Source organism: Narcine bancroftii, chromosome 2, assembly GCF_036971445.1.
Source record: "Narcine bancroftii isolate sNarBan1 chromosome 2, sNarBan1.hap1, whole genome shotgun sequence".
Classification (NCBI taxonomy): Eukaryota; Metazoa; Chordata; class Chondrichthyes; order Torpediniformes; family Narcinidae; genus Narcine; species Narcine bancroftii.
The window spans coordinates 67,294,140-67,317,932 of record NC_091470.1 but is presented as its reverse complement, the minus strand read 5'-3'; the positions used below and the strand labels follow the sequence as shown (position 1 = coordinate 67,317,932).

The 23,793-nt window shown below is 43.2% G+C and overlaps 1 protein-coding gene across 4 annotated transcripts in view; it reads left to right on the top strand.

Annotated features, from left to right (window-relative positions):
- The window catches only part of LOC138753671 (E3 ubiquitin-protein ligase pellino homolog 2), a 109,233-nt gene that overhangs the window by 61,587 nt on the left and 23,853 nt on the right, over positions 1–23,793 (top strand). For 2 of the 4 annotated variants that reach the window (XM_069916931.1, XM_069916932.1), the window contains 2 exons: positions 7,257–7,539; positions 19,324–19,453. In XM_069916931.1, coding sequence (XP_069773032.1) covers positions 7,463–7,539; positions 19,324–19,453 — 207 coding nt within the window. In that variant the 5' untranslated portion in view covers positions 7,257–7,462. Of the gene's footprint in view, positions 1–6,948; positions 7,042–7,256; positions 7,540–19,323; positions 19,454–23,793 lie in introns of those variants that run through there. The other 2 variants (XM_069916933.1, XM_069916934.1) reach the window with 2 other exon arrangements.

Below are 23,793 nucleotides of genomic sequence, written 5' to 3'. Positions count from 1 at the left end.
CACCTTGGATGGATCAAGACTGACGACACATGTTACTACTACATGGTGAGCTCACTTGACCAGGAGATGGCAGCAAGGGTCATCGATGTCCTATGGCAGCCTCCAGAGCAAGCCAAATACGATGCCCTCAAGGAGCTATTAACCCGCACCTTCGGGCTCTCATGGGGCGAGTGTGCCACTTCATTACATATGAATGGTTTGGGAGACAGAGCCCCATCCACCCTGATGCACGAAATGCTCACTCTTCCTGAGGGACACAAGCCTTTTCTGCTCTTTGAGCAGGTTTTCAAGGAGCAGTTGCCCAAAGATATCCTCCAACTCTTGCTTGTCAACGAGGACTTCAGTGACCGTAGGAAAGTTGCAGCCTGGGCGGATATACTCTGGAGAGCAAAGAAAGAAAATGGCACCTTGGTAGAGCAGATTGCTAGGCCCCACACACAGTTGGCAATGACGCCACAGCAGAGAGGCAAGTGGATCCCCCAACCCAACAGTATTGCTATTATCAGCGATGGGGTGAAGGGGAAACACCATGGCATTGTTGGCTGCAGTGGTTGGCCAACATGACAGCTTCCTCCACGTGTGGGACTCTGTCCGGAAGACACACCTCGTGGACACTGGCACCAAAATAAGTGTCCTGCCCCTCCTCGGCCTACAACACCCGTAAAGGTAAACCGGGCCCAGCATTGAGCACAGCGAACAGCACCACCATATGGATGTTCTCCACCTGCACAGTCCCCCTCCACTTCGGAAGCAACCAGTTCACGTGGGACATTCATGGTTGTGGTGATGGCGCAACAGCTCCTGGGAGCAGACTTCCTGTGTGCCCATTGCCTGCTGGTGGACCTTAAAGGGCAGGACTTTAAAATCCATGCCCCTGGGGGAAGCCAAGTTACCTGCCCCCCAACTCGACTCTAACGCTATCTGACAATGCATTCATGCGGATCCTAGCAGAGTTCCCATCTATTGTGGCGCCACTTTTCCACCGCTGTCCTGAAGCACAGGATAAGGCACCATATCCTCACTGAAGGCTCCATGCCAGGGTGCGCCGCCTCATCCTTGCCAAGGGGGAGTTTAAATAAATGGAAGAGTTGGGAAAATGCGGTATTCCGGCAGCCCCTGCGCCTCTCCCACCCCAGAACATGGTTCCGAAGGCAGCAGGAGGGTATAGGCCTTGTGGTGATTATCACTGCCTCAATGAGGCCACCACACCTGACAGGTACCCTGTGCCCCACATCCAAGACTTTACCACTAACTTACAAAGGGCACGAGTGTTTTCAAAAGCTATCATCACATCCCAAAAACCACCATCATTAACCCTTTCGGACTCTTTGAATTCCTGAGAATGTCCTTTTGACATGAATGCAGCCCAGATGGATGCGGTAGGTCAGGATCTTCCATTCACGTTCATCTATTTGGATGATATTCTCATTGCCAACTGCAACAACATGGAGCACATGGTCCACCTGAGGCAACTGTGCGCCGGGCTGCAGGAATTCGAGCTAACAATAAATCCTGTTAAGTGCCGGTTTGGTTGGAAATGATCAACTTCCTGGGGCATCGGATCAACAGGCACGAAGCAAAACCCTTGCCCAAGAAGGTAAAAGCGCTCGATGTTTCATAAAGCCTCGCACCGTTAAGGGGTTGCAAGAATTCGCTGGTATGATTAACCTTTATCGCTGATTCATACTGGCAGTGGCTCGCATTATGCGCCCCCTTTTTGAGCTCATGATGGGGAAAGGTAAGGACATTACCTGGAACAATGAGGCATTCCAGAAAGCCAAAGACTCTCTGCCTAATGCTACCCTTCTGGTACATGCCAAGCCAGAGGTGTCAACCACCCTTAGATGCCTTCAGCAAAGCTGTAGGGGGCATACTGGAACAATTCGTCGAAGGGCAATGGCAACCCCTAGATGTCTTCAGCAGGCACCTCCAGCCACCCAAACTCAAGCTATTGGTGTTGTACCTGGAAGTCAGGCACTTCTGGTATTTTCTGGAAGGCAGGCAATTCAAAGTCTTTATGGACCATAAACCATTGACCTTTGCCTTCCATAAAGTGTCTGATCCATGGGCGACCAGGCAACAGCGACACCTCTCGTATGTGTTTGAATTCACTACATAAATCCAACACCAATGCATTGATCTGCCCTGCGATCGAGGGAATAGACTATTCTGCCCTAGACCTAGCCAGGGCACAGCAGGAGGACCCTAAGATCCAAGACCTGCATTCTCTGCCAGACATCCAAAGTGCAGACATACGTCAAGCCAACCCTTCCCCCCCCCCCCCCCGGACTTTGAAGCTAGCATGATGTTGGTTCAGCAACAACCATATTGATGTCTACTCACCATGATTGACTGCTCTACGAGATGACCGAAGGCAGTCCCGCTGGCTGATACAACCACCAGACCTGCCCAGAGCACTGATTAACACTTGGGTGTTGAGGTTTGGAGTCCCGGAGCATTTGACCTTTGATAGAGGTACACTGTTCATTTCGGGGCTCTGGGCGGCACTGGCCAAGTTGCTGGGAACCCAGCTCCACCATAACCACAGCTTAGCATCCTCAGGCCAACAAATTAGTGGAGTGGTTCCATAGGCACCTAAAGGCAGCCTTAATAGCAAGCCCAAACTTGGCAGATGTTACCTGGGTCTTCCTTGGGATCTGCACTGGGCTGAAAGAAGACTTCAATGCCTCTGCAGCCAAGATGATGTACGGTGCACCTTTGGTAAATACGAGGGGAGATCTTGGCTCCCACCAAGCACCCGGAGGGCCCCACAGCCCTCACTGACAAAGCTGAAGGAAAAGCTGGATACCCTAGCGCCTCCACCGCATGGCCAGGACAAAACCTACGTCCCCAAAGATTTAGACCTGTGGCAACGGCCATAAGAGAGGCCATATAAAGTAATTAGGCAAAATGGGTCTGCATGTGTGCTGGATTTCAGTGGTAAGGAAGATACCTTCTCTATCAAACCAACACACCTGGACGTTAGCCAACTGGTTTCCCTGCAGCCCTCGTGTGGCATAGGGAGGCCACTGAATGTGGCAAACAGCGTTCTGATTACCTGTTTGGGGGTGGGGTTGTGTAGGGGCCTGCAATCCAGGACGTGACCCGGTACACAAAATGGCTGAGGAACACTGCAACCGCGCAGATCCCACAGGGGCCAATGACCTTCATCCCAGGTGACCACCCACATGGTGGGAAACAGCGAGCAATGGCAGGAACACCACCCAGTCAGAGAACGGCACTTCCGTGACATCACATCTGATGCCAGCAGCAAGCGGAGCTGCTAGTGCAATAAATCAGTCTTTGACTGTCGCTTCTCGTGTGTGTGTCTTTCCACACTCTATCAGAGCGCGTTCGCTACAACAAGCACCGCTCATTTAATTTTGATGTTCATGGCTTTAATCCCATTGGAAAAATAATAATTTTTCACAGTCATGGAATAGAGAAATTCAACATGGTTTTTCTTCCAAATATATTCTAAGTGTAATTCTATTAATTTGCAATAATACTATGATTAGAAAGAAAATTGGGCTGCATGGAAAAAAAAGTGACCTGATAATATTTTGTAAATAATGCAATGTTAATAAAATTCTAATTTAACATAACAATGTTAACAAGATGTACAAAAGTTTTGTTGTATTATAATGCAGTTACTATCATTTATCTAATGCAAATGAAAACAATGAATTTTCAGAATTATTGCAACAACCAGTGTAATAGTTTTCTTTATTTTCAGCTTTTACAGGCCATTCTTAATTTTTCCTCAGTTATGATCATTAGTTTAGCAGATGTTCCCATTCCTCCTTATGGCTAGTACAGGAGCCCCAGTTTCCTGTGCTAGTGACTATTTTCTAGATACCCAAGGATTCACCATCACCTTATTTATAAATACCCAACAATGCAACATCATCAATGTTCTATTGTTTCAAATAAATAAATCATTAGAAACACGTCAAAACCAAAAATTTAATCGTGCATTGGCAGGAATATGTAAAGCCTAGTAAGAACTAGTTTTTGTGGATGGATCTTATCAGCTAATTTGCAAACATTTTAAGCATTACTACCTGACAATCACCTTGAAGAAAATCTCAGCAGAGAAAATCAGTGGCATTCTGAAAGTATAATTGCAATTAATGTACATCATAAGCATTGCCAATGTCAGCTGTGCCTTGAACTAATCATCCCCTTGGGACCTAACACTTTGACCACAGGAGATGCTCCACTTGCACCCACACCTCCCTCACCACCATTTGGACCCCAAACAGTCCTTCCAAGTGAAGCAACACTTCATTTGTGAATCTAAAAGTGTCATCTACTGCAACCGGTGCTCCCGTTGTGGTCTCCTCTACATCAGAGAAACTGTCCGCCGCGATGGTGTGGATCTCTCAGTGACCACCCATTTCAATTCCCCATTCCCTTGCTGACATTTGTCCACGTCAGACAGGGAACACCCGCAATTGGAGGAACAGCACCTTATCTTCCAAATGTGCACCCTCCAGCCGGATGGCATTAATATCAATTTCTCTGGCTTCTGCCCAGCTCTATCTCTCCCTTCCCTGTCTCCTTTTGCACAAACATGATAAATTCCTACCTTGTCCCTTATCATAGCCAATTAACATATTTTGTTAGTCTGGATTCCTCCTCCAGCCAGCATTGTCTGAATTCTGAGAACTTCTGAGATTTCGTGCTTCAGGCTCATTCTCCATATTCCTTGAAGAAGAGCTCAGACCCAAAATGGATGCTGAAAAGACTGGCTAAGTTCTTCCAGCATTTTGGTGTTTTTTTATACAATCACAGACATCAGCATCTACAGACTTTTTGTATTTCACAAAGCATATGATAGATCTACCCCTATTTTTCCTAGCAGAAATGAAAATATTAATCCAAGACTGTCTGCCCTGCATTCAATGCTGGCAACTTTACTCACTTTCCTTTGAGAACAGAACATCAGCCACAATAATCAAACCTCCATAAGCAGATGATAAAAGAGTTGCATACTCAAAGGAGGAACTTTTAACAGCTATTACTACTTTTTTGCAATTTACAGCAGCCTCAGGCTACCAGTGAATGTCTGCAAAGGTTAGCTGGGAGCATGCTCTTGAAAATGGAAGATACACCGTGATGAAAAGGAACGGGAAACTATCAATCTTGGCAGGAGATAGCAGAAGTAGGCTTTTGACTTTTGTGCTACTGCAAAATAAGGCTATTGAGCCCTTTGATCCCACCCTATTTCATCATGGCTTAAGCCCCATTTTCCTGCCTTCTCCCCATAATTCTTGATTTCCTTCCTCATCATGGTCTTCATGGTATCAAAGGACATCAGGTTTGTGCAGCAGTGAATGGACAGAGGAGATACAATGCCCTGATTGTTATTCCTATTTTCTTATTGCAGCACTACTATCAGTGAATACCAAGAGGGCAAATAATTCAATACTGAAGCTCTGATTATCATCTGAGGAGGAGCAGACTCTGTGTGTATGCCTGATGTGAATGCTGGGTTTGCTTGTGGAGAAAGAGGGAGGCCAAAAGAAATACTTTAAAGCTACCCTCAAGAGAAAAAACCCATCAAGATAGAGCATCAACTTCACAAATTGGGAGATAGTAGACCAGAAAGAGGCTAACTGGAGATAACTTATTTGAAGAAAATTGTTTTGCCCTGATTATGGAGCAACACGGTATGAAAAAGAACAATTGTCTCAAGGCTATCATGACCATCTGTAATGTCTGCCCATATGGGCTTGCTTAAGAATTGGATGCGGTCCCAAAGCCGATGATAGTACCAAATGTCACCAAGATCCTCTTCCATCTCCTGAAACACTTCTACTTCGGTAGCCCCGCAGCTGAGCCGGTTGCTGGATTGCTTCATTGTTTCCCTGCAGTTTTTCTTTCTCATATATTGTTGAGTTAGGGCAGTGAAGACTTCTGCAAAAAATTTGACTCAGCGAGACATGTGGCAATAATGGTGTTTCTTAGGCTCGAATGACAAAACCCTTATTTCCTTCACTCTTCTGAAATCCAATATCTCAATGTCGCCTCATCACCAGTTTCAAATGTTCTTTTTATTCATTCGCAATTTAAAAGGAAGTCCGGATTGGACAGAAACTGTAAGATCGTACATTGTTTGATGAACTTGTTGGAAATTCAGCCTTTATATTTAGAGGATGGTGGCTTACCTTAGAAGTCGTGGAGCACTGTTCCAGTGTGAGGCTCAACTACAGAACCCAGAAGTGAGCAGCTTTGGTGTGGTTTGGCAAGAGCTGAACCTCGGGATTTTGCATTGAACATGAATGTCGTTTTCTTGTAATTGCATGGCCAACGACATATGGTACATTTTCTTTTGACACCGTAAAGGGTGCATCAGGAAATAATTTATGCACTCGTACGAAACCTATTAATCAGCACTGTTGTGTGAGTGTGGAGAATGCCTTTGACACGTCCCGAATCCGCGTGCGATTAAAATTAAATAACGGTGAATCGAGTCTCGTCAGCCACAGCTGGGACATTGTGCTTTCTGTGGCCTGACGTGCCTTATCGGAGGGGAAGGGGGGGTGGGGGGAGCTTTTGTAACAGCGGAGTCCTTGTTTTCCCCGGGTCTACCAGTGCCAGCATGGCCCCAGGACCGGCCTTCACTCCGCCTTAACCTATAAATCAGCGCCTCTTTGAGCCGTCGGCCGACAGTCACAGCGGCAGCGATTGGTGGGGCGCTGACATCTGCCGCGGAGTCGCCAGCTGCCGCCGTCGGAAGGCGCTGGCCGAAGCCCTGAGGGACGCGGCCTGGCCGGCCACCAGCCGCCGTCGCCTGAACACTTGGGCCGCGGATGGCCTCGTTCCGCCGCCCGCGCGCGCTCTCTCTCTCTCTCTCCACCCAATCGCAGCCCGTCCTGTGCCAGGCGCTCGCGCCTCACGCAGCGGCTCCGTCTGTTGTGTTTACATAACACCCTCAGACAGGGAACCAAGAATAAAATGGGGCGGCCGTGGACAGGACGGATTGCAATCTATTAATTTTTTAAAAATCTGTAAATGGGATCCTCCTGCAGCAAAGTTACGTGGCGAACTATTAAAGAGCACGCGGGGAAATTGAGCAGGAGGGGGATTTGATTGTCTTTGTGTGTCTCAAGTGGCTTCTGCCTCCCCTCCCGGCTGTCCGGGAGTTGGTAGCTCCCGCCCTCGCCCCGCCCCCTCCCCCTCCCCCTCCCGTCCCACTGACTAATCTGATTGTTGACTGTTTCTTTCCGCTCTGTTCTTTCTTCATGCAGGAAATATTTGGCCGATCGGTGCTGACGAGTTCAGTGGACCGAAACCCGGGGGAAGGCACCGAAAGTCGGGCGAGTGGCGCCAACTGAAAGCAACTCCAGAGCGATACAAATTCCAACTGAAATCAAACTCATGGTGGGCTGCTGGATAGCGGCGGCGGCGGCGGACGGTGAAGATTAACGAGGGGGACGGACGTCGAGCGCCACTCATGTTTTCATCAAGTCAGCAGGATCACAGCGCGCCCACCAAGGATCCCGTCAAGTACGGAGAACTCATCGTCCTGGGGTGAGCGGGGCGGGGGTCATGGTGGCACATCCCTGCATTGTACTCCGTCCCTGCGCCTCTCGCCTCCACTTCTGGTGACCGAGGGATGTGGCTCCGACCCCGGCGAAGCTTCACCCTCCGCTTTGTCAGCTCCTGTTCTCTGCTGCTGGTTTCCCTTTGTGCCTTTCTCTCTGCCAGAGCGTCAGATGCTCTCAACTTGCCTGCCCTGACTTTTCTTTCACTTCGCACCAGGCATATTCAATATTCTACTTCAGTACCAGTGAGGAGTTGGGGAGGGGATGGGCTCGATACTGTCAATCGTTTTTGTCCCCCTTTAACTGTCTTGTATCTAATTTTTGTTTGAGTGTTCTCATTTTCTTTTTGTAGAAGTTGTAGTTAGACCTATTTGATTGTAGTTGCCTTTTTTTTTATCTTCAGAGCTGTTTTACTTGTCTCAATTGGTTGCTTAGTCAGTTTCTGTTTCACCTCCACTCCATGGTCGATTCCACATTACTCCCAATATTATACACTTTTCACTATTTTCCATTACAATTGTTGCCACCCCATCATCTCTCTGTCATCCTCTCTATTCTCCCCACCCTCCTGTTCTTACGCCTACTCTCACAATCATAATTTTCTCTTCTCTGTCCCTTGCCTTAATTTTTCTCCTCATTTTTCATTCCCTCCCTCCTTGCTCCCCAACTTTTTGGTTCCTCTCTCTCACTCACTTTGTTTTCATCTCCCTCACTCGCAGCAGCCTTTCTTTTCACATTCTTGTTAACCCCATCCCAACCTCATTCTGCTTACCTTCCTATTGCTGTCCTCTCCATCTCTGCCATTCTCCACCTGCCCGCTCATCTGCACGGTCACCCACAATTTTCAATTTCACCCATAAGACATCCCTTTTGCCATTCCATCTCCATTTTTCCCACCCACTATCCTATTCTCTCCCTGAAACCTCACTCACTTTACCCTCTCGTGACTACTCACTTGCCCTCTCCAGTCAGCCAGCCCCTTTTGCCCTCATGTTCATATTTCCAACTGATCTTTCCCTGCCACGATCTTCCTGATCCTTCACTCCCTTCCCTGCCTCTCACCCATTCACATTCTACCACTCCCACTCAGTTTTTCTTTAATGCTCCCTTTGTCCAATTCCCTTCATCTTCCTGCCCAAAATCCCTTTCTCCTTCTTGGCCTCTCACTCACTTTATCCTCCCACTTACCCTCTATCCTTTTCATCTCTCAGCCATTACCATCATTACACTCTCTTCCTCTTGGTCTCCTACTCCTTCCCCCTTCTCTCTTCCCTCTACTATTGTCCTACCTGCAACTCTGCGGCTTTCTCTCCTGCTGACTCATTCGCTTGGCTGACCTCCATCCTCCCCACCTTTTTGTCCCTCTGCTTCCCACATTCCTTTCCAGCTTCCTCATTGTTCTTTCTCCCATAGACTAACCCCTCCTTCTTTTTCTTTTCACCTAGTTTCTCTTTTTCTTATATGAGGATGTGTGGAGTTGGTAATGGGTGTTTCACTGGTTGGCAATTACTGGTTAGTGGTGGCCCACAGGGATCGATACTAATCCCACAACTGCTCGCAATATACAAAGATAATTTGGAGGGGGGACCAAGTGTAACATGTTTAAGTCAGTGGAGTTGTGGAATACACAAGTGCTAGAGAAACTCAGCCGATGTACATCTACTGCATCCGGTGCTCCTGTTCTGGCCTCCTCGACATCGGAAAGACTAAACGCAGATTGGGAGATTGTTATGTCGAGCACCTTTGTTCTGTCTGTTGCAATAACAGGGATCTTGCAGTAGCTAACCATTTTAATTCCACATGCCATTCCTACACCAACATGCCTATCCATGGCCTCAGGCACTGCCTATCTGTAGCTATCTGCAAATTGGAGGAATAATACCTAATATTCCATCTGAGCATGCCATTAACATCAACTTCAGCTTCCATTAAATCCCCCCTCCCTATCTCTCTTTCTCTATCCCTCCATCTCCTTTCCTCTAGCTCCTCATTCACCTTCCCCCTCCATTCAGAGAGGTACTCCTCCCCTATTACCTCAGCTCTTTTTCCTCTTCTACCTTCCCACCTATATCCATCTATGACCTCTTGCCTGCACTCCTTCCCCTGCCCCTTCCTCCCTCCCCCCATCTTTAAATTCAGACACCTGGTTGCATTTTGCTTATTACGTTGATATAGGGCTTAGCTCAAAACATTGGTTACCCTTTGCTTCCTATAGAAACTGTGACCTGCTGAGTTTCACCAGCACTTTTGTGTATCCCGTAGTATGTTTAAGCTTGCTGATGGCACTAAAATGAGTGAATAGGAAAAATGTGTAGAGAACACAGAGTTGGCAGAAAGGTACAGGTGTAGATAGGTTGAGTGAATGGGGAAAGGTCTGGCAGGTGGAATATAACTTTGGTAAATGTGGAAGGAAAAATAGTTAAATCGAAAAATAGTTAAATTTATTACTTAAATGGTGAAAAATTGCAGGATGGTGTTGTGCAGAGAACCTGGAACTGCTTGTACATGAATTGTAAAAAGGTTGATGACAAGAACACAAATAGGATGTTGTCCTTCATAGCTAGAGGGCTTGAATTTAAGAGCAGGGAATCCTTCTGCAACAGTACATGATGCTGGTGAGGCTGCACTGGGAGTACTCTGCATTTCTGGTTCCTTGAGTGAGGTTTTGGATGCAGTGCAGAGAAGTTCACCAGGTTATTTCTGGAAATGATGCTGTTGGTTTATGAGGACAGATGAGTAACCTGGGACTGTTCTCATTGGAGTTTAGACAAATGAGTGGGGGAATCTTATATAAATTATGAATTAATAGATAAAATAGAAGCAGGGAGGTTGTTTCCACTGGGAGGTGAAACTAGAACTTAGGGATGTAGACTTAATTCACAGAGTGGAGAGGAAGTGCTTCACCAGAGAGTAGTGAATCTGTGGAATTGTCTGCCCAGTAAAGCAGCAGGGGCTGTCTCATTAAATGCTTTTCAGGCACAGATAGATTTTTGGATAGTAACAGAATTAAGGGTTATGGGGAACAGGTGGGTAAATGAATCAGAGTCCATGGCCTGATTGAATGATGGAGATAGGTCAGATGGCCTACTTCAGCTCCATTTCTAATATTCAGCCAGCTGGACATGTTAAGCTGAATTGTCTCCTTCCACACTGTAAATTTTCTGTGAATCTCTCATCCATTCTTCCCCCTTGCTGTTCCTTCTTTAACTTGAACTCTTCATACTAATGGTTAATACTTATTTTCTTTGTTTCCACTTTACTTTTTTTGGCTGACAATGCATTCTCAGTCATTTGTATTCTATTTAATTTTTCTTGATTTTTTTTGCAATATCTTATGAAGAATCTGTCTATGACCTTTCCTTATGTCATCTATCCATTTTTTAAGTTATCTGAGGGCATATTTTGGAACCTTCTGTTCTGGGTTATTTCTCATGTGACTTGAGAATAGTGTAATTTATGTTGCAATATTTGATCATTTTTAACAATGAGAATTTTTTTTTAAGATATGTGAATTTATCTTGTACAGTACTTTTCGAATATCCAAAATGTTCAGGACCGATGTGTATCGGTTAACTGGATTTTCCGTTTATCTGATCTGCAGCCCAGTTGAAGCAGCAGAATACTTGTATTGGCCGTCGTCAATCCCAACACCTGCCCATTGCCGTCGTGGAACCTGCCCAGGCGCCCGAATTCCCCGCTCGGATCCCTGACACCTCCCCACTGCTGTCACAGATCCTGCCCAGGTCATTGCTCTGATCCCAGATTCAATTAATAGAATAACAATAATACATTGAATATAAAATCATAGAAAAAAATATTCATAATGTCCAAAAAAAAGAACAGTCCATCTTCTCCCAGAACCCCCTCCCCAGATTTGAAGGCAAAGGGGACAGACAGCAGGGAATAGAGGGAGATAAAAAGAAAGAAAATAGAAAAGAAAAAGCAACAGGAGCAAGGTTCAACATCTCAGAGTCACATCATTTAAAAAGTATTACATTTCTAATAAGGAGTATACTAATTGACAATTATCAAAATAAATTATACAATCTGGCATTTAAGTAATCTAAATAAGGTTGCCAAATTTCGATGAACATACTATGTCTATTCCTAAGACTACAAGTAATCTTCTTAAGGGGAATATAACTTTAGACTTCCATGTTCCAACGATCAATGTGAAGTAGGGAATCAGATTTCCATGTTACTGCTATACATTTCCTGACTATTGACAATGCAATTTTAATAAATTTAGATTTACTTCTGGAGAAGTTAACTTCTGCTAAATCCAGAAAAAAGAATTCCGGGTCTACAGGGTAGTTCACAACCACAATTTTATTTTTAATTCTTCCCCAAATTCTATCCAAAAGGGTCTTAATTTTGTGCATTACTAGGTGGAAAGTAAAAAGGTTTCAACATCTATACTACACTTAAAACATCTATCAGAAAATTTCGATTTATTTTTATGCATCTTTTGATGCAGAAAATTATAATTAATTAATCAGTCTATATCTAGAATTAATTAAGGTAGTCCTATCTACACAAAGATCTCACCAGCATTTTGGATCGACTGCAATGCCCAAATCCAATTCCCATCTCTCCCTCAATCTATGTAGTCCAGATTTTGGGCTTTGATCTTGGATCAGAGCACATATATTAGAGATAAATTTAGTTGCATTCCCCATTTGAATTAGAATTTCCATGTCTGAGCACATTGGTAGGACCATTAATGGTCTCCACTTTTCCTCAAAAAAGTTCACAATTGGAGATAGTGGAAGAATGTGTTGTTGGGTCAATTATATTTAAGTCCCTCAAAATAAATGGCCTCTGTTGATCATAACAATCCTCAATGTCCCTGATTCCACGTTGGTACCAGGTGGCCAAGATTCTATTTCCCAAAGTCATGGGTATTAAACTGTTTTGAATAGAGGCAGTTTCCTCTGTACTGTTAATCATTCACAGAACATTGTGAATGAGACCAAAGAAATCCCCAATAAATATATTTTGAGGTTCAAATAATAGGAATCTATCATCTTTTCCAATTAACACCATTGTATTTCTTCCAAGTTCTTTTATTCACAACTATATAAGAGTTTGGCAGAAGAAGATTTGTGTCTTGATGATTTTCCAGTTATGTTGAAGAAAGCCATAGTCAAAAGTTAATTAAATTAATTAGATCCCCTGAATATGATTTTAGATATATTTATCAGGCAATCTCTACCACACGTTTGTTAGGCAAAATAATTATCGAAGTTGTATTCTCTCTATAAACATACCTTTTGTGAAATTTAATTCTTCAATGTGAACTTTTTTCTGTTTTCATATTTAAAATTGGAAAACCTGATGATCATTTGGAAATTTCTCAGTTTGATTGCATAGATTACATATGAACGTGCATACCTTTTGTTTGTAATTCATAATATAGTCAGAGTGAATGATCACATTAGTGCAGAGATCTGTTTTAATTCATTCCATATCCATAGACATACAGCAAAGAAACACCCTTCAGCTCATTGTTCATGCCTCCATGTTAATCATCTACACTAATCCCACTTAACCTTCATTATTTCATGGCCTTCTATGCCTTGGTGATTTGTGGTTGCCTAGTTCATTCTTAGATTTTATGCAAGTATATGCTCCACCATCTACTCTAGCAGTGCATTCCAGATTCCAACCATAGATCTCCTCAAACCTTTGTACGTCCTGCCTGAAAATGACATCCTCTTATCTTGGAGAGTGTCACCCATGGGATAAAGATTCACACCACCTAACTTCATAACTTTGCATTCCTCTATCAGACTATCTCTCAGCTCTTTCCTTTCTGGAGAAAAAAAATCTCAGCCTATCCAAACCTTCCTTACGACTGAAATTCTTGATTCTATGCAATTTCTTGGTGAACCTCCCTCTGCAGCTTCTGCATAATCTTGTCCTCTCTATGGTATCATGACAAGAACTGCACACATTGCTTCAAGTTTAAACCTAATCAATGCTTCAATAATTGTAACATGACTCCCAGCTCTTACTTTCTATGTATGACCTATAAAAGCAAGCATCCCGTATGCATTCTTCACCACGCGCTCCATTTATCTTGCCAATTTTAGTGATTTATGGACTTTGTAGCTCAAAGTCTCTCAGTTCATCAAAACTGCTCAGGACCCTACCCTTTATTGTGTATGTCCTAGATTTTTTGCCCTCCCAAATTAATCACCTCACTTGTAACAGAATTAAATTCAACCTGCTATTGATCCACCTGACTTGCCAGCTGATCTATACTATGTAAAGGCTTTAGACAACCCAACTCACTGTATCCAACACCAATAATTTTTGTTTCATCTACACACATACTTAATCATATCTCCTATGTACATATCAAAGTCATTCATGTATATTACATACATCACCCCTGTGGTATACCACTGTTCACAAACATCCAATCGGGGAAGAAAAAACAGTTTACTTGGAATCCCACGGGCACTAATATTTTGGAAAAGTCTACTGTGCCAGATTTTGTCAAAGGCTTTGTTGAAGGACAACATTTACTGCACCATCTTCATCAAACAAATGTAGTCAAATTAGTGAGACAAGATTTCCCATGAACATAGCCATGTTGACTAATCCCTAATTAATCCCTGCCATTCCAAATGCTTATAAATCTTGTAATTTGTACATTTTTACAATAGATTCTATACATCTGATGTATAACTTATTAGTCTTATTGCATTTAAAAAGTAGTTGAAAGGATACTTGTAAGAGACAGCCATGACATTGCAGGACAATGGACTAAATTCTGGAAGATACAATAAAACCCTTGGTATCTGGCACTTCTAGGGATTGGTAGATACAGGATAAGTGAATTTTACCAATTAATGTGATTTTTTTTTTATTTTGCCAGGTGCTTGAGGCCACCAGTTACTTGAATTCTGGTTAATGGGTTTTACTGTAAATTTAAATTTAGAAATACAGCACGGTAACAGGCCCGTTTTGGTCCACAAGTCCATGCTGCCCAATTTACACCCAATTAACCTACACCTATGTTTTGAATGGTGGTAGGAAAGCAGAGGCCCTGGAGAAATCCCATGCAGTCATGGGGAGAACGTACAAACTCCTTAAAGACAGTTCAGGATTTGAAACCCAGTCCTGATCATTGGCACTGTAAAGGCATTGTGCTAACTGCTATGCCAACCGTGCCACCCTATATTCTAGGCCTGTAGTATGAGTGCTGGATGATGCTTTTTGATTAGCATGGACATATTCAGTCAAATGTCCTTTTGTGATTCTATTATGGCTATGTATTGGGCATTTATGTTGAAAAGTGGCCATCTAAGTCTAAATTCATAATGATGTAAGATTGTTCCTGGCACATAAGAACACCCACAGCCCATTACACATGAGATGATTCTCAAAAGAAGTCTCTGGCTGATGCAGACAATCTCACTGTTTACTGAAATTAATCATGAACTGAACAGTGAAATGTCTCACCTATGATCAACAGAGGTTTTCTTCTTCATCATCTTTATAAGATTGTCAAGTTGTTAAGCCGGCACGAACGATCCACTTTAAAGAGCTTTTTGTTAGCTACTACTTTTAATCTATTATGGACAAACTTAAATGCCTATATCAAGTGGTTTGCAAATGCTGTTTTATATCACTAATCTAATTCTAGGCTTTTAGTAAACTGAACAGCTCCTTCTTAATGAAGAAAAATGGATATAATTTCATATCTCTGGCTTCATTCAAGGGGTCCAGTTTAAACAATTATTTCAGATGCCCATCCTAACCACTGACATGCTGTAACTGACCTGACTGTATTGATGCTCGTGTCTCATTCCCTTAGGAAAAGGGAAACCGAAGCTAACATGACATATTCATTAAAAGTTCCAAGAAAAATGTGGTCTGGCCTTGTCTGCATACCAGGATCACAAACTGTTGCTTTCAGATTTTTAAAACCATATGTTGAAACATGAGGAATGCTTGTATATTGTAATCTCCCCCACAATATCTTGACTATTAAAATCTTATTGTCTGAATATTTCTATGCAGTAAAATACCTTGTTCTTTATTATTATTGTCCTACCAACTAACCCATAATTTACCTTTTAACACAATTAAAAAAAAACATATCCACAATTCTAATCTGATTGCGTTTACATGTGATGGAAAAATATTAGCACATAATTGCAATTAGCTGAATGCTTATAGGTCTGTTCAGACCTATCAAGTTCATGCTTGTCAGTGAGACGTGTTCTTTCATGAGCAGTCCAGTAATTAATCTCTAACATGCAAGAGCACACTTAGTGAGATCAGCTAGTCCATAGAAAGGGCATCTTGAGGTCTGTTTGAATTTGGGTGAATCTCAGTGGTATTGAAGACAGCAGTATTCACATTTTTGTTGGGTTCAAAGCCACCAAGGGCTGCTGCAAGGATAAATATACTTTGCTGAAGGAATTCAGTGGGTCAAGCAGCATCAATGGGAGAAAAAGAATGGTTAACGTTTCGAGCCAAAACCCCTTTGTCGAGATTAGGGAAGTGTGGAAGAGAAGCCAATGTAAAGGAGACTAGGTGCAAGAGATGGGACAGAGGCCCCATGTGGGATTGGTGAAGCAAGTAGGAGTGAAACCTAATGAGCAGAGGCAGGGGATGGGCAGATGACAGACAAAAGGATAGAGTAAGAAAAGCAAAGTGATCAGGTGGAGGATGAGTCATTAGGGGTGGGTGAATCTAAGACAAACACAGTCCATTCTGGAACCTATCAAAGGAAGGTAAGAATGTTGGTGCAGAACACAAGGTGGGGGAAATGAGAGCAGAAGAATCCAGCCTAGAAATGGGGGTAGAGGGGAATGGGACCAAAGAAAAGGGGAAATGAGAATGGATGGTTTACCAATCCCATATGGGGCTCCTGTATAACCACAACCATCCTGTCCTCTTTACATGGGCTTCTCAACACTATTTCCCTTGTCTCAACTTTAGGCACAAAGTATCCACTATTCTTTTTCTTTCACCCACTGATGTGACTTGACCAGCTTGAGTTCTTCTGGCAGAATATGTTTACCTTCATATTTCAGCATCTATAGTCTCCTGTGTGTCTACAGGCTGTGACAAGGCTAATTATTGAACAATAAAAGTAATTGTGAAAATAGGATTATACAACAGGGTCAGTGCCTTCCTTTAAAGCTTCATTTTCTGGATCTGTGTGCCATTGGAAAGGGCAGCATTTACTGCCTATTCCTAATTGCCAAGTTGTCCTGGCAACACCTAACTGGAATTTAGAGAGTTGATTATTGGTGAAAAGTGCTGCTTAATTTTGCTTTGCTGTTTGAGAGTAGACCAATTGGACAGCAATTAGCCAGACTAGATTTGGTATGCTTGCTTGCATTTATCTGTGAGGGCAGACAACTACCCTGGCTAATTATCGAATAATTATTATTTGTGCTTAGATGAGATTGTTGTGGTTAATTCTAATACCTTTAAGTTTCATAATTTATAATGGAAGACAATCTTGGAATTTGGAAATAACATTTAGCCCAGCAGGTCCTATTTATGAAATTATTTTCACAAAATAAAAAATATATATAATTATAAACATTGATTATCTACTGATTCCAGAATGTTTTTAAATATTTTAGTAGCCACTTCACTCTCTTTCCAGGAATAACTGGAATGAATGTTGTCTTGCAAAAGGAATAGTTGTTCAGAATAAATGAACTGTTGAAAAGCCTGGAATTATTACATTGACATGGCCAAGGAGCAACCTAATGAAGTGATCCTTAAAACCACTCTACTTCCATTCTTATTGCCTGTGTAAAGATCTGAAGTGAAGACCTCTATGCATTAATAGAGAGGGTGGTATAGATTGAAAGCATAGTGAACCAGAATGAATTGTTTTTTTTCACTATTGATGGAGAGCAGATATTCCTGAAGTTGTAGCATGGCATGAGATGAGTACCAGTAATGTTTTATGATCATTTTAGAAATTAGTCAAATGTCTTGGAATGCCCTTCCAAGGCAGATGAATAAAATTAGGCTTTATCATTACTTACTCATAGTGTTCCAAAGAGTAGGAAAATTCTATCTAATACATTTTTTTAAAATTTGGAAATAAAGCAGAGTAATTAGGCCTTTTCAGCCCAAGCAATGCCCAAATACATCCACGTGACCTATTAACATACTACCCCCTTACATCTTTGGAATGTGGGAGGAAACCTGCATAGACATGGGGAAAATATACAAACTTCTTACAGACAGTGCTGGATTTGAACCTTGGTGGCTGGCACTGTAATAGAGTTGTACTAACCATGCTGCCCTCCACACTATGTTGCTCACATTCAATGATTTATGTGTCATTTCCCCTTTCAGTTAGGTTTCCTTTATAAATAATCTTAACTCAAATGATAACAAAATAATTGCTCATTCCTACTGTCAATTGTCACTTATGAAAATTTCAAAGATCTGTTTAAATGCATGCATCTTCTGGCTAACTTCCTTGCCCTGGCTATTTGTAATGCAGAGAAGATTAGCAAATCCTACATGTTCCATTATCAAATTCTTGATTAAGGTGATGTAAGTTGTTTTAGTTCTGATCCAAGGCTATTTTTGGATACATCAACTTGTGCAGTTGGAAGCAACTGACATGGTCAATTATTGACAGTTTCATAATTAATAATTATTCCATTCTGACTCTCATCAAAATGCTATTTCTTACAAAAGGAACTTAAACGTATTGATGCCAATCAAAATTTTTGTATCATCCCTGAACCTTCAGGTTCTATGATATAATCATCTAAGAATAGCTAGACTTGAGCTGCTGCAGATTGAGAGTGAATCATTAAAAGGAAAATAAATCTACTTGAATTCAAGAGATGCTTGTGCCCCTAGAACTGTGTAACCACTGCACAACTCTTGTGTTGACTAAATTCTATCTTCATACTGAAGCCAGTATATTACTTTGATAAATTGGATAGACTTTGAACCTCGATCTATATAAGTACAACAAACAATGAGCAGTGGTATAAATCCATTCTACATTCAACAGCAAAAATGAAACCAAAACTGGTTCAGTAAAATGACCATGTATTGAACTCAATAATGTACGTATAAATTAAATACCATCTTAATAAAGCTACAGTACAGGTCTATATGGTAAAAGTAAGATAAAGTTCCATATTGTCATGTAATACTACATTTCAAATGTAATATATGAAATTCTTCAACTTTATCTACTGTAAGGAAGACAGAGAGTCGCCTCTTTGTCCTGCGCCCCTCACATCAATGAGACCCCAGTGAGGAACAAAATCGTGGCCCCTTGTTTTCAAGACCTGTGCTCTAACCACTGAGCAATCGAAGCGTATATATCAATACAGTGAAAGAAGCATAGTGTATTCAGAGCTAAAGATCCATTGGATCAGATTAAAGTTCTGCAAACCAGGCCATGAAGACTGGTGGTGACCAAGCAGCCAAAGTGAAGAAGTGGTTTAATGTAGATATTTTCAATGATGCGAGTAAGTATCTGCAACTATCTTCAGGCAATAGATAACCTCATTTTAATATTGAAACCCACTATTCCGAGATGCTAGTCTTCAGCTAATATAATTTGTTCATGAGATAATGAGAAATGTGTTTTTTTTTTAATTAAAATTCAACCATTTTACATTAATTGAGAATACAGTGTTAAATAATGCTATTTCATGCTGCCAATGTGAAGCAGTTTGAGGTATCAGTGGATATATTTTGGAAAATGTAATAAATTGTATTTATTTGTAAACCTATGTTTCATTCACAGATATAATGGTTCTCTTCCAAATGGAGACAGGGGGCGTAGGAAAAGCAGATTTGCGCTTTATAAACGATCCAGACCAAATGGAGTCAAACCCAGTACAGTGCATGTTATTTCCACTCCCCAAGCTTCCAAGGTATGTGGTTAGGTGAAATATTTGGACTGTACTTTTTAAAATTATTGACAATAGGTTGCATTTTTATTATTAGTCTAATTTCTTCTACCTTAATTATGTTGCCTTCTGCTGAGTTAAAAAATTCTGAGAGATTTTAATTTATATTGGCCTAGTCATCAATTTGTGAAGCATTGCATTTTTGAATGATTTGAATTTTGTTGTTTTTAAATGTTAAACATAGAAAGTTAAACATAGAAATATATTTGTTCTGTAACCAGGAATCTTCACAATAAGATTTCATTTATTGTGTAAGCAAAATAGTCAAAAATCTTGCCTTTGTTTGCCCTGTAAAGGTACACAAAGAGGTTCTACAAATGCAGTGCCACTATCAAGACAAAAGGGAAGCAAAAGAGGGTCTCTTCAGAGCCATTCAGTGTCTGTGGATTCCACTGTCACCTCTGATGACACTGCCTCCTGTGCCCCCAAAAACTCCACTGTTTCCTGATATGTCCACTCATGAACCTGAGCTCGAAGCATCCAAATCATGACTTCTTGACTCCTGGTTCAGAAATCCTGAAGCATATGGAATCTGTCATCCCCCAAGGTCCTTCAAGGCCCTGCTCACCATTGCACCTTTACATTTCCGAGACCCAGCACCTGGCCACCAGCAGCCTGTGGTGGTCACCAAGCCCTGATGTGGAGCTTGGTCCGCTGTTGTGATTCCAACTCTGTAGGATCCTCTCCAAGTTTTATCCTTCTTGGCAGGAGGTGTCCTCCTGCTCTGTGGCCCTGTGTCAGCCCGCTATCCTTGAGGTCTGGATAAGGACCCCCATTCTACAGACAATTTTTAACCATGGGGCCATTGGGTGGGCTGTAAGAGGAGTGCTCATAGGCTATACCCTACTCCTTGCTCTTCTCAAGTCTACGTCGGTGACAGTGTTGCCGTTCGAGCAGCTACTGCAGCACTGTCAATGTTGTAGGAAGATGACCTCCTTAGATCCTATCCTCCGAGAACTACATTCTTAACTCCAACTCTTTGAAAAACATGTCACTAGAAGTTGAGTTTTTTTTTTAAAGTCAGTGGTCATGGAAATCTGCTACATCTGTGCCTTGGTTGCTCACCCAAATGAAGGCTGTCACTCACAGTGAACTTTCCTGTCTCTGGAACATGCTCAATTGCAGAGGCTGAGCTATGCCACATGTTTGATGTCCTCATTGGCATTGTGGAGGTCAAAGATTCTGATCATCAACTACCCATTGTGAAGAGCCAGTTAATTCTGGTGCCATGTGGTAGTGAATATAGGACTGGAAGAACAGGTCCAATGAGTACAGGAGAGTGGGCTTCAGATTCTGGATCTGAATCACCGTTTCTGGGGAAGGTGGAACCTGTTTTAAAAAAAAAAACAGATGGATTACATCTGAACTGGAATTGGTCCCACAAACTTGTAGTGCTGAGAGGATTTCTCATGTTGTTGAGGAGGTTTTAAATTACTTTGGAAGGGGAATGGCACACAGATGTACAGTAAAGAGTGAGGAACATACCAATAGAAAAGAAAAATTAAGTCGGTCATTAAAACGGGGCATTTGTAGACCTGACAATGCACATGGGAAAAACACAAGGCTGGGCTGCATCAATTTTAATACAAGGAGTCTTACAAATAACTGGATATCACAGTTGGTGCAGCGGTTCGCGCAGTTTCTTTACAGTGCCAGTGATTTGGGTTAGAATCTAGTGCTCTCTGTAAGGGGTTTCTACATTCTCTCCGTGTCTGTGTGGGTTTTGTCCGGGGGCTCTGGTTACCTACCACCCTTCAAAAACATACTGGGGTATAGGTTATTGGGGTGTAAATTGGCCAGCACAGACTCGTAGGGCCAAATTGGCCTATAACAGTGCTGTATGTCTAAATTAAAAAAAAACTTTTGAAAAATAAGGCAAATGAATTAAGGGCATTGACTCTCTTCTTTGGCTTGGCTTCGCGGACGAAGATTTATGGAGGGGTAATGTCCACATCAGCTGAAGGCTCGTTTGTGGCTGACAAGTCCGATGCGGGACAGGCAGACACGGTTGCAGCGGTTGCAGGGGAAAATTGGTTGGTTGGGGTAGGGTGTTGGGTTTTTCCTCCTTTGTCTTTTGTCAGTGAGGTGGGCTCTGCGCTCTTCTTCAAAGGAGGTTGCTGCCTGCCGATCTGTGAGGCGCCCAGATGCACGGTTTGAGGCGATATCAGCCCACTGGCGGTGGTGAATGTGGCAGGCACCAAGAGATTTCTTTAGGCAGTTCTTGTACCTTTTCTTTGGTGCACCTCTGTCACGATCTTGGGAAGGCGATGGTCCTCCATTCTGGAGACTTGACCTGCCCAGCGCAGTTGGATCTTCAGCAGCGTGGATTCGATGCTGTCGGCCTCTGCCATCTTGAGTATTTCGATGTTAGGGATGAAGTCATTCCAATGGATGTTGAGGATGGAGCGGAGACAACGCTGGTGGAAGCGTTCTAGGAGCCGTAGGTGATGCCGGTAGAGGACCCATGATTCGGAGCCGAACAGGAGTGTGGGTATGACAACGGCTCTGTATACGCTTATCTTTGTGAGGTTTTTCAGTTGGTTGTTTTTCCAGACTCTTTTGTGTAGTCTTCCAAAGGTGCTATTTGCCTTGGCGAGTGTTGTCTATCTCGTTGTCGATCCTTGCATCCGATGAAATGGTGCAGCCGAGATAGGTAAACTGGTTGACCGTTTTGAGTTTTGTGTGCCCAATGGAGATGTGGGGGGGGCTGGTAATCATGGTGGGGAGCTGGCTGATGGAGGACCTCAGTTTTCTTCAGGCTGACTTCCAGGCCAAACATTTTGGCAGTTTCTGCAAAACAGGACGTCAAACGCTGAAGAGCTGGCTCTGAATGGGCAACTAAAGCGGCATCGTCTGCAAAGAGTAGTTCACGGACAAGTTGCTCTTGTGTCTTGGTGTGAGCTTGCAGGCGCCTCAGATTGAAGAGACTGCCATCCGTGCGGTACCGGATGTAAACAGCGTCTTCATTGTTGAGGTCTTTCATGGCTTGTTTCAGCATCATGCTGAAGAAGATTGAAAAGAGGGTTGGTGCGAGAATACAGCCTTGCTTCACGTCATTGTTAATGGAGAAGGGTTCAGACAGCTCATTGTTGTATCTGACCCGACCTTGTTGGTTTTCATGCAGTTGGATAACCATGTTGAGGAACTTTGGGGGGCATCGAGGCACTCTAGTATTTGCCAAAGCCCTTTCCTGCTCACGGTGTCGAAGGCTTTGGTGAGGTCAACAAAGGTGATGTAGAGTCCTTTGTTTTGTTCTCTGCACTTTTCTTGGAGCTGTCTGTGGGCAAAGACCATGTCAATAGTTCCTCTGTTTGCGCGAAAGCCGCACTGTGATTCTGGGAGAACATTCTCGGCGAGACTAGGTATTATTCTATTTAGGAGAATCCTAGTGAAGATTTTGCCTGCAATGGAGAGCAGCGTGATTCCCCTGTAGTTTGAGCAGTCTGATTTCTCGCCTTTGTTTTTGTACAGAGTGATGATGATGGCATCACGAAGGTCCTGAGGCAGCTTTCCTTGGTCCCAGCAGAGCTTGAAAAACTCATGCAGTTTGGCATGCAGAGTTTTGCCATCAGCCTTCCAGACCTCTGGGGGGATTCCATCCATACCTGCTGCTTTGCCACTTTTCAGTTGTTCAATTGCCTTATATGTCTCTTCCCGGGTGAGGATCTCATCCAGCTCTAGCCTTAACGGCCCGTTGAGGGAGCTGGAGCAGGGTGGATTCTTGGACTGAGCGGTTGGCACTGAAAAGAGATTGGAAGTGTTCTGACCATCGGTTGAGGATGGAGATCTTGTCGCTGAGGAGGACTTTGCCGTCTGAGCTGCGCAGCGGGCTTTGGACTTGGGGTGAGGTGCCGTACACAGCCTTTTGAGCCTCGTAAAAACCCCTGAAGTCGCCAATGTCCGCACTGAGCTGGGTTCGTTTGGCGAGGCTAATCCACCACTCATTTTGGATCTCCCGGAGTTTGCGCTGAAGATGGCTGCATGCGCGACGGAAGGCTTGTTTCTTCTCTGGCCAGGACGGCTTTGTAAGGTGAGCCTGGTGGGCAGCTCGCTTCTTTGCCAGCAGCTCCTGGATTTCCTGGTTGTTTTTGTCGAACCAGTCCTTGTTTTTCCTGGAGGAGAAGCCCAGTACCTCTTCAGTGGATTGCAGTATGGTAGTCTTCAGCTGATCCCAGAGGGTTTCAGGGGACGAGTCCGTGAGGCGGATTGCATCCTCGAGCTTTGCTTTGAGGTTTGCCTGGAAGTTTCCTCTCACTTCGTCTGACTGCAGGTTTCCAACATTGAACCTCTTTCTGGGGGCTTTA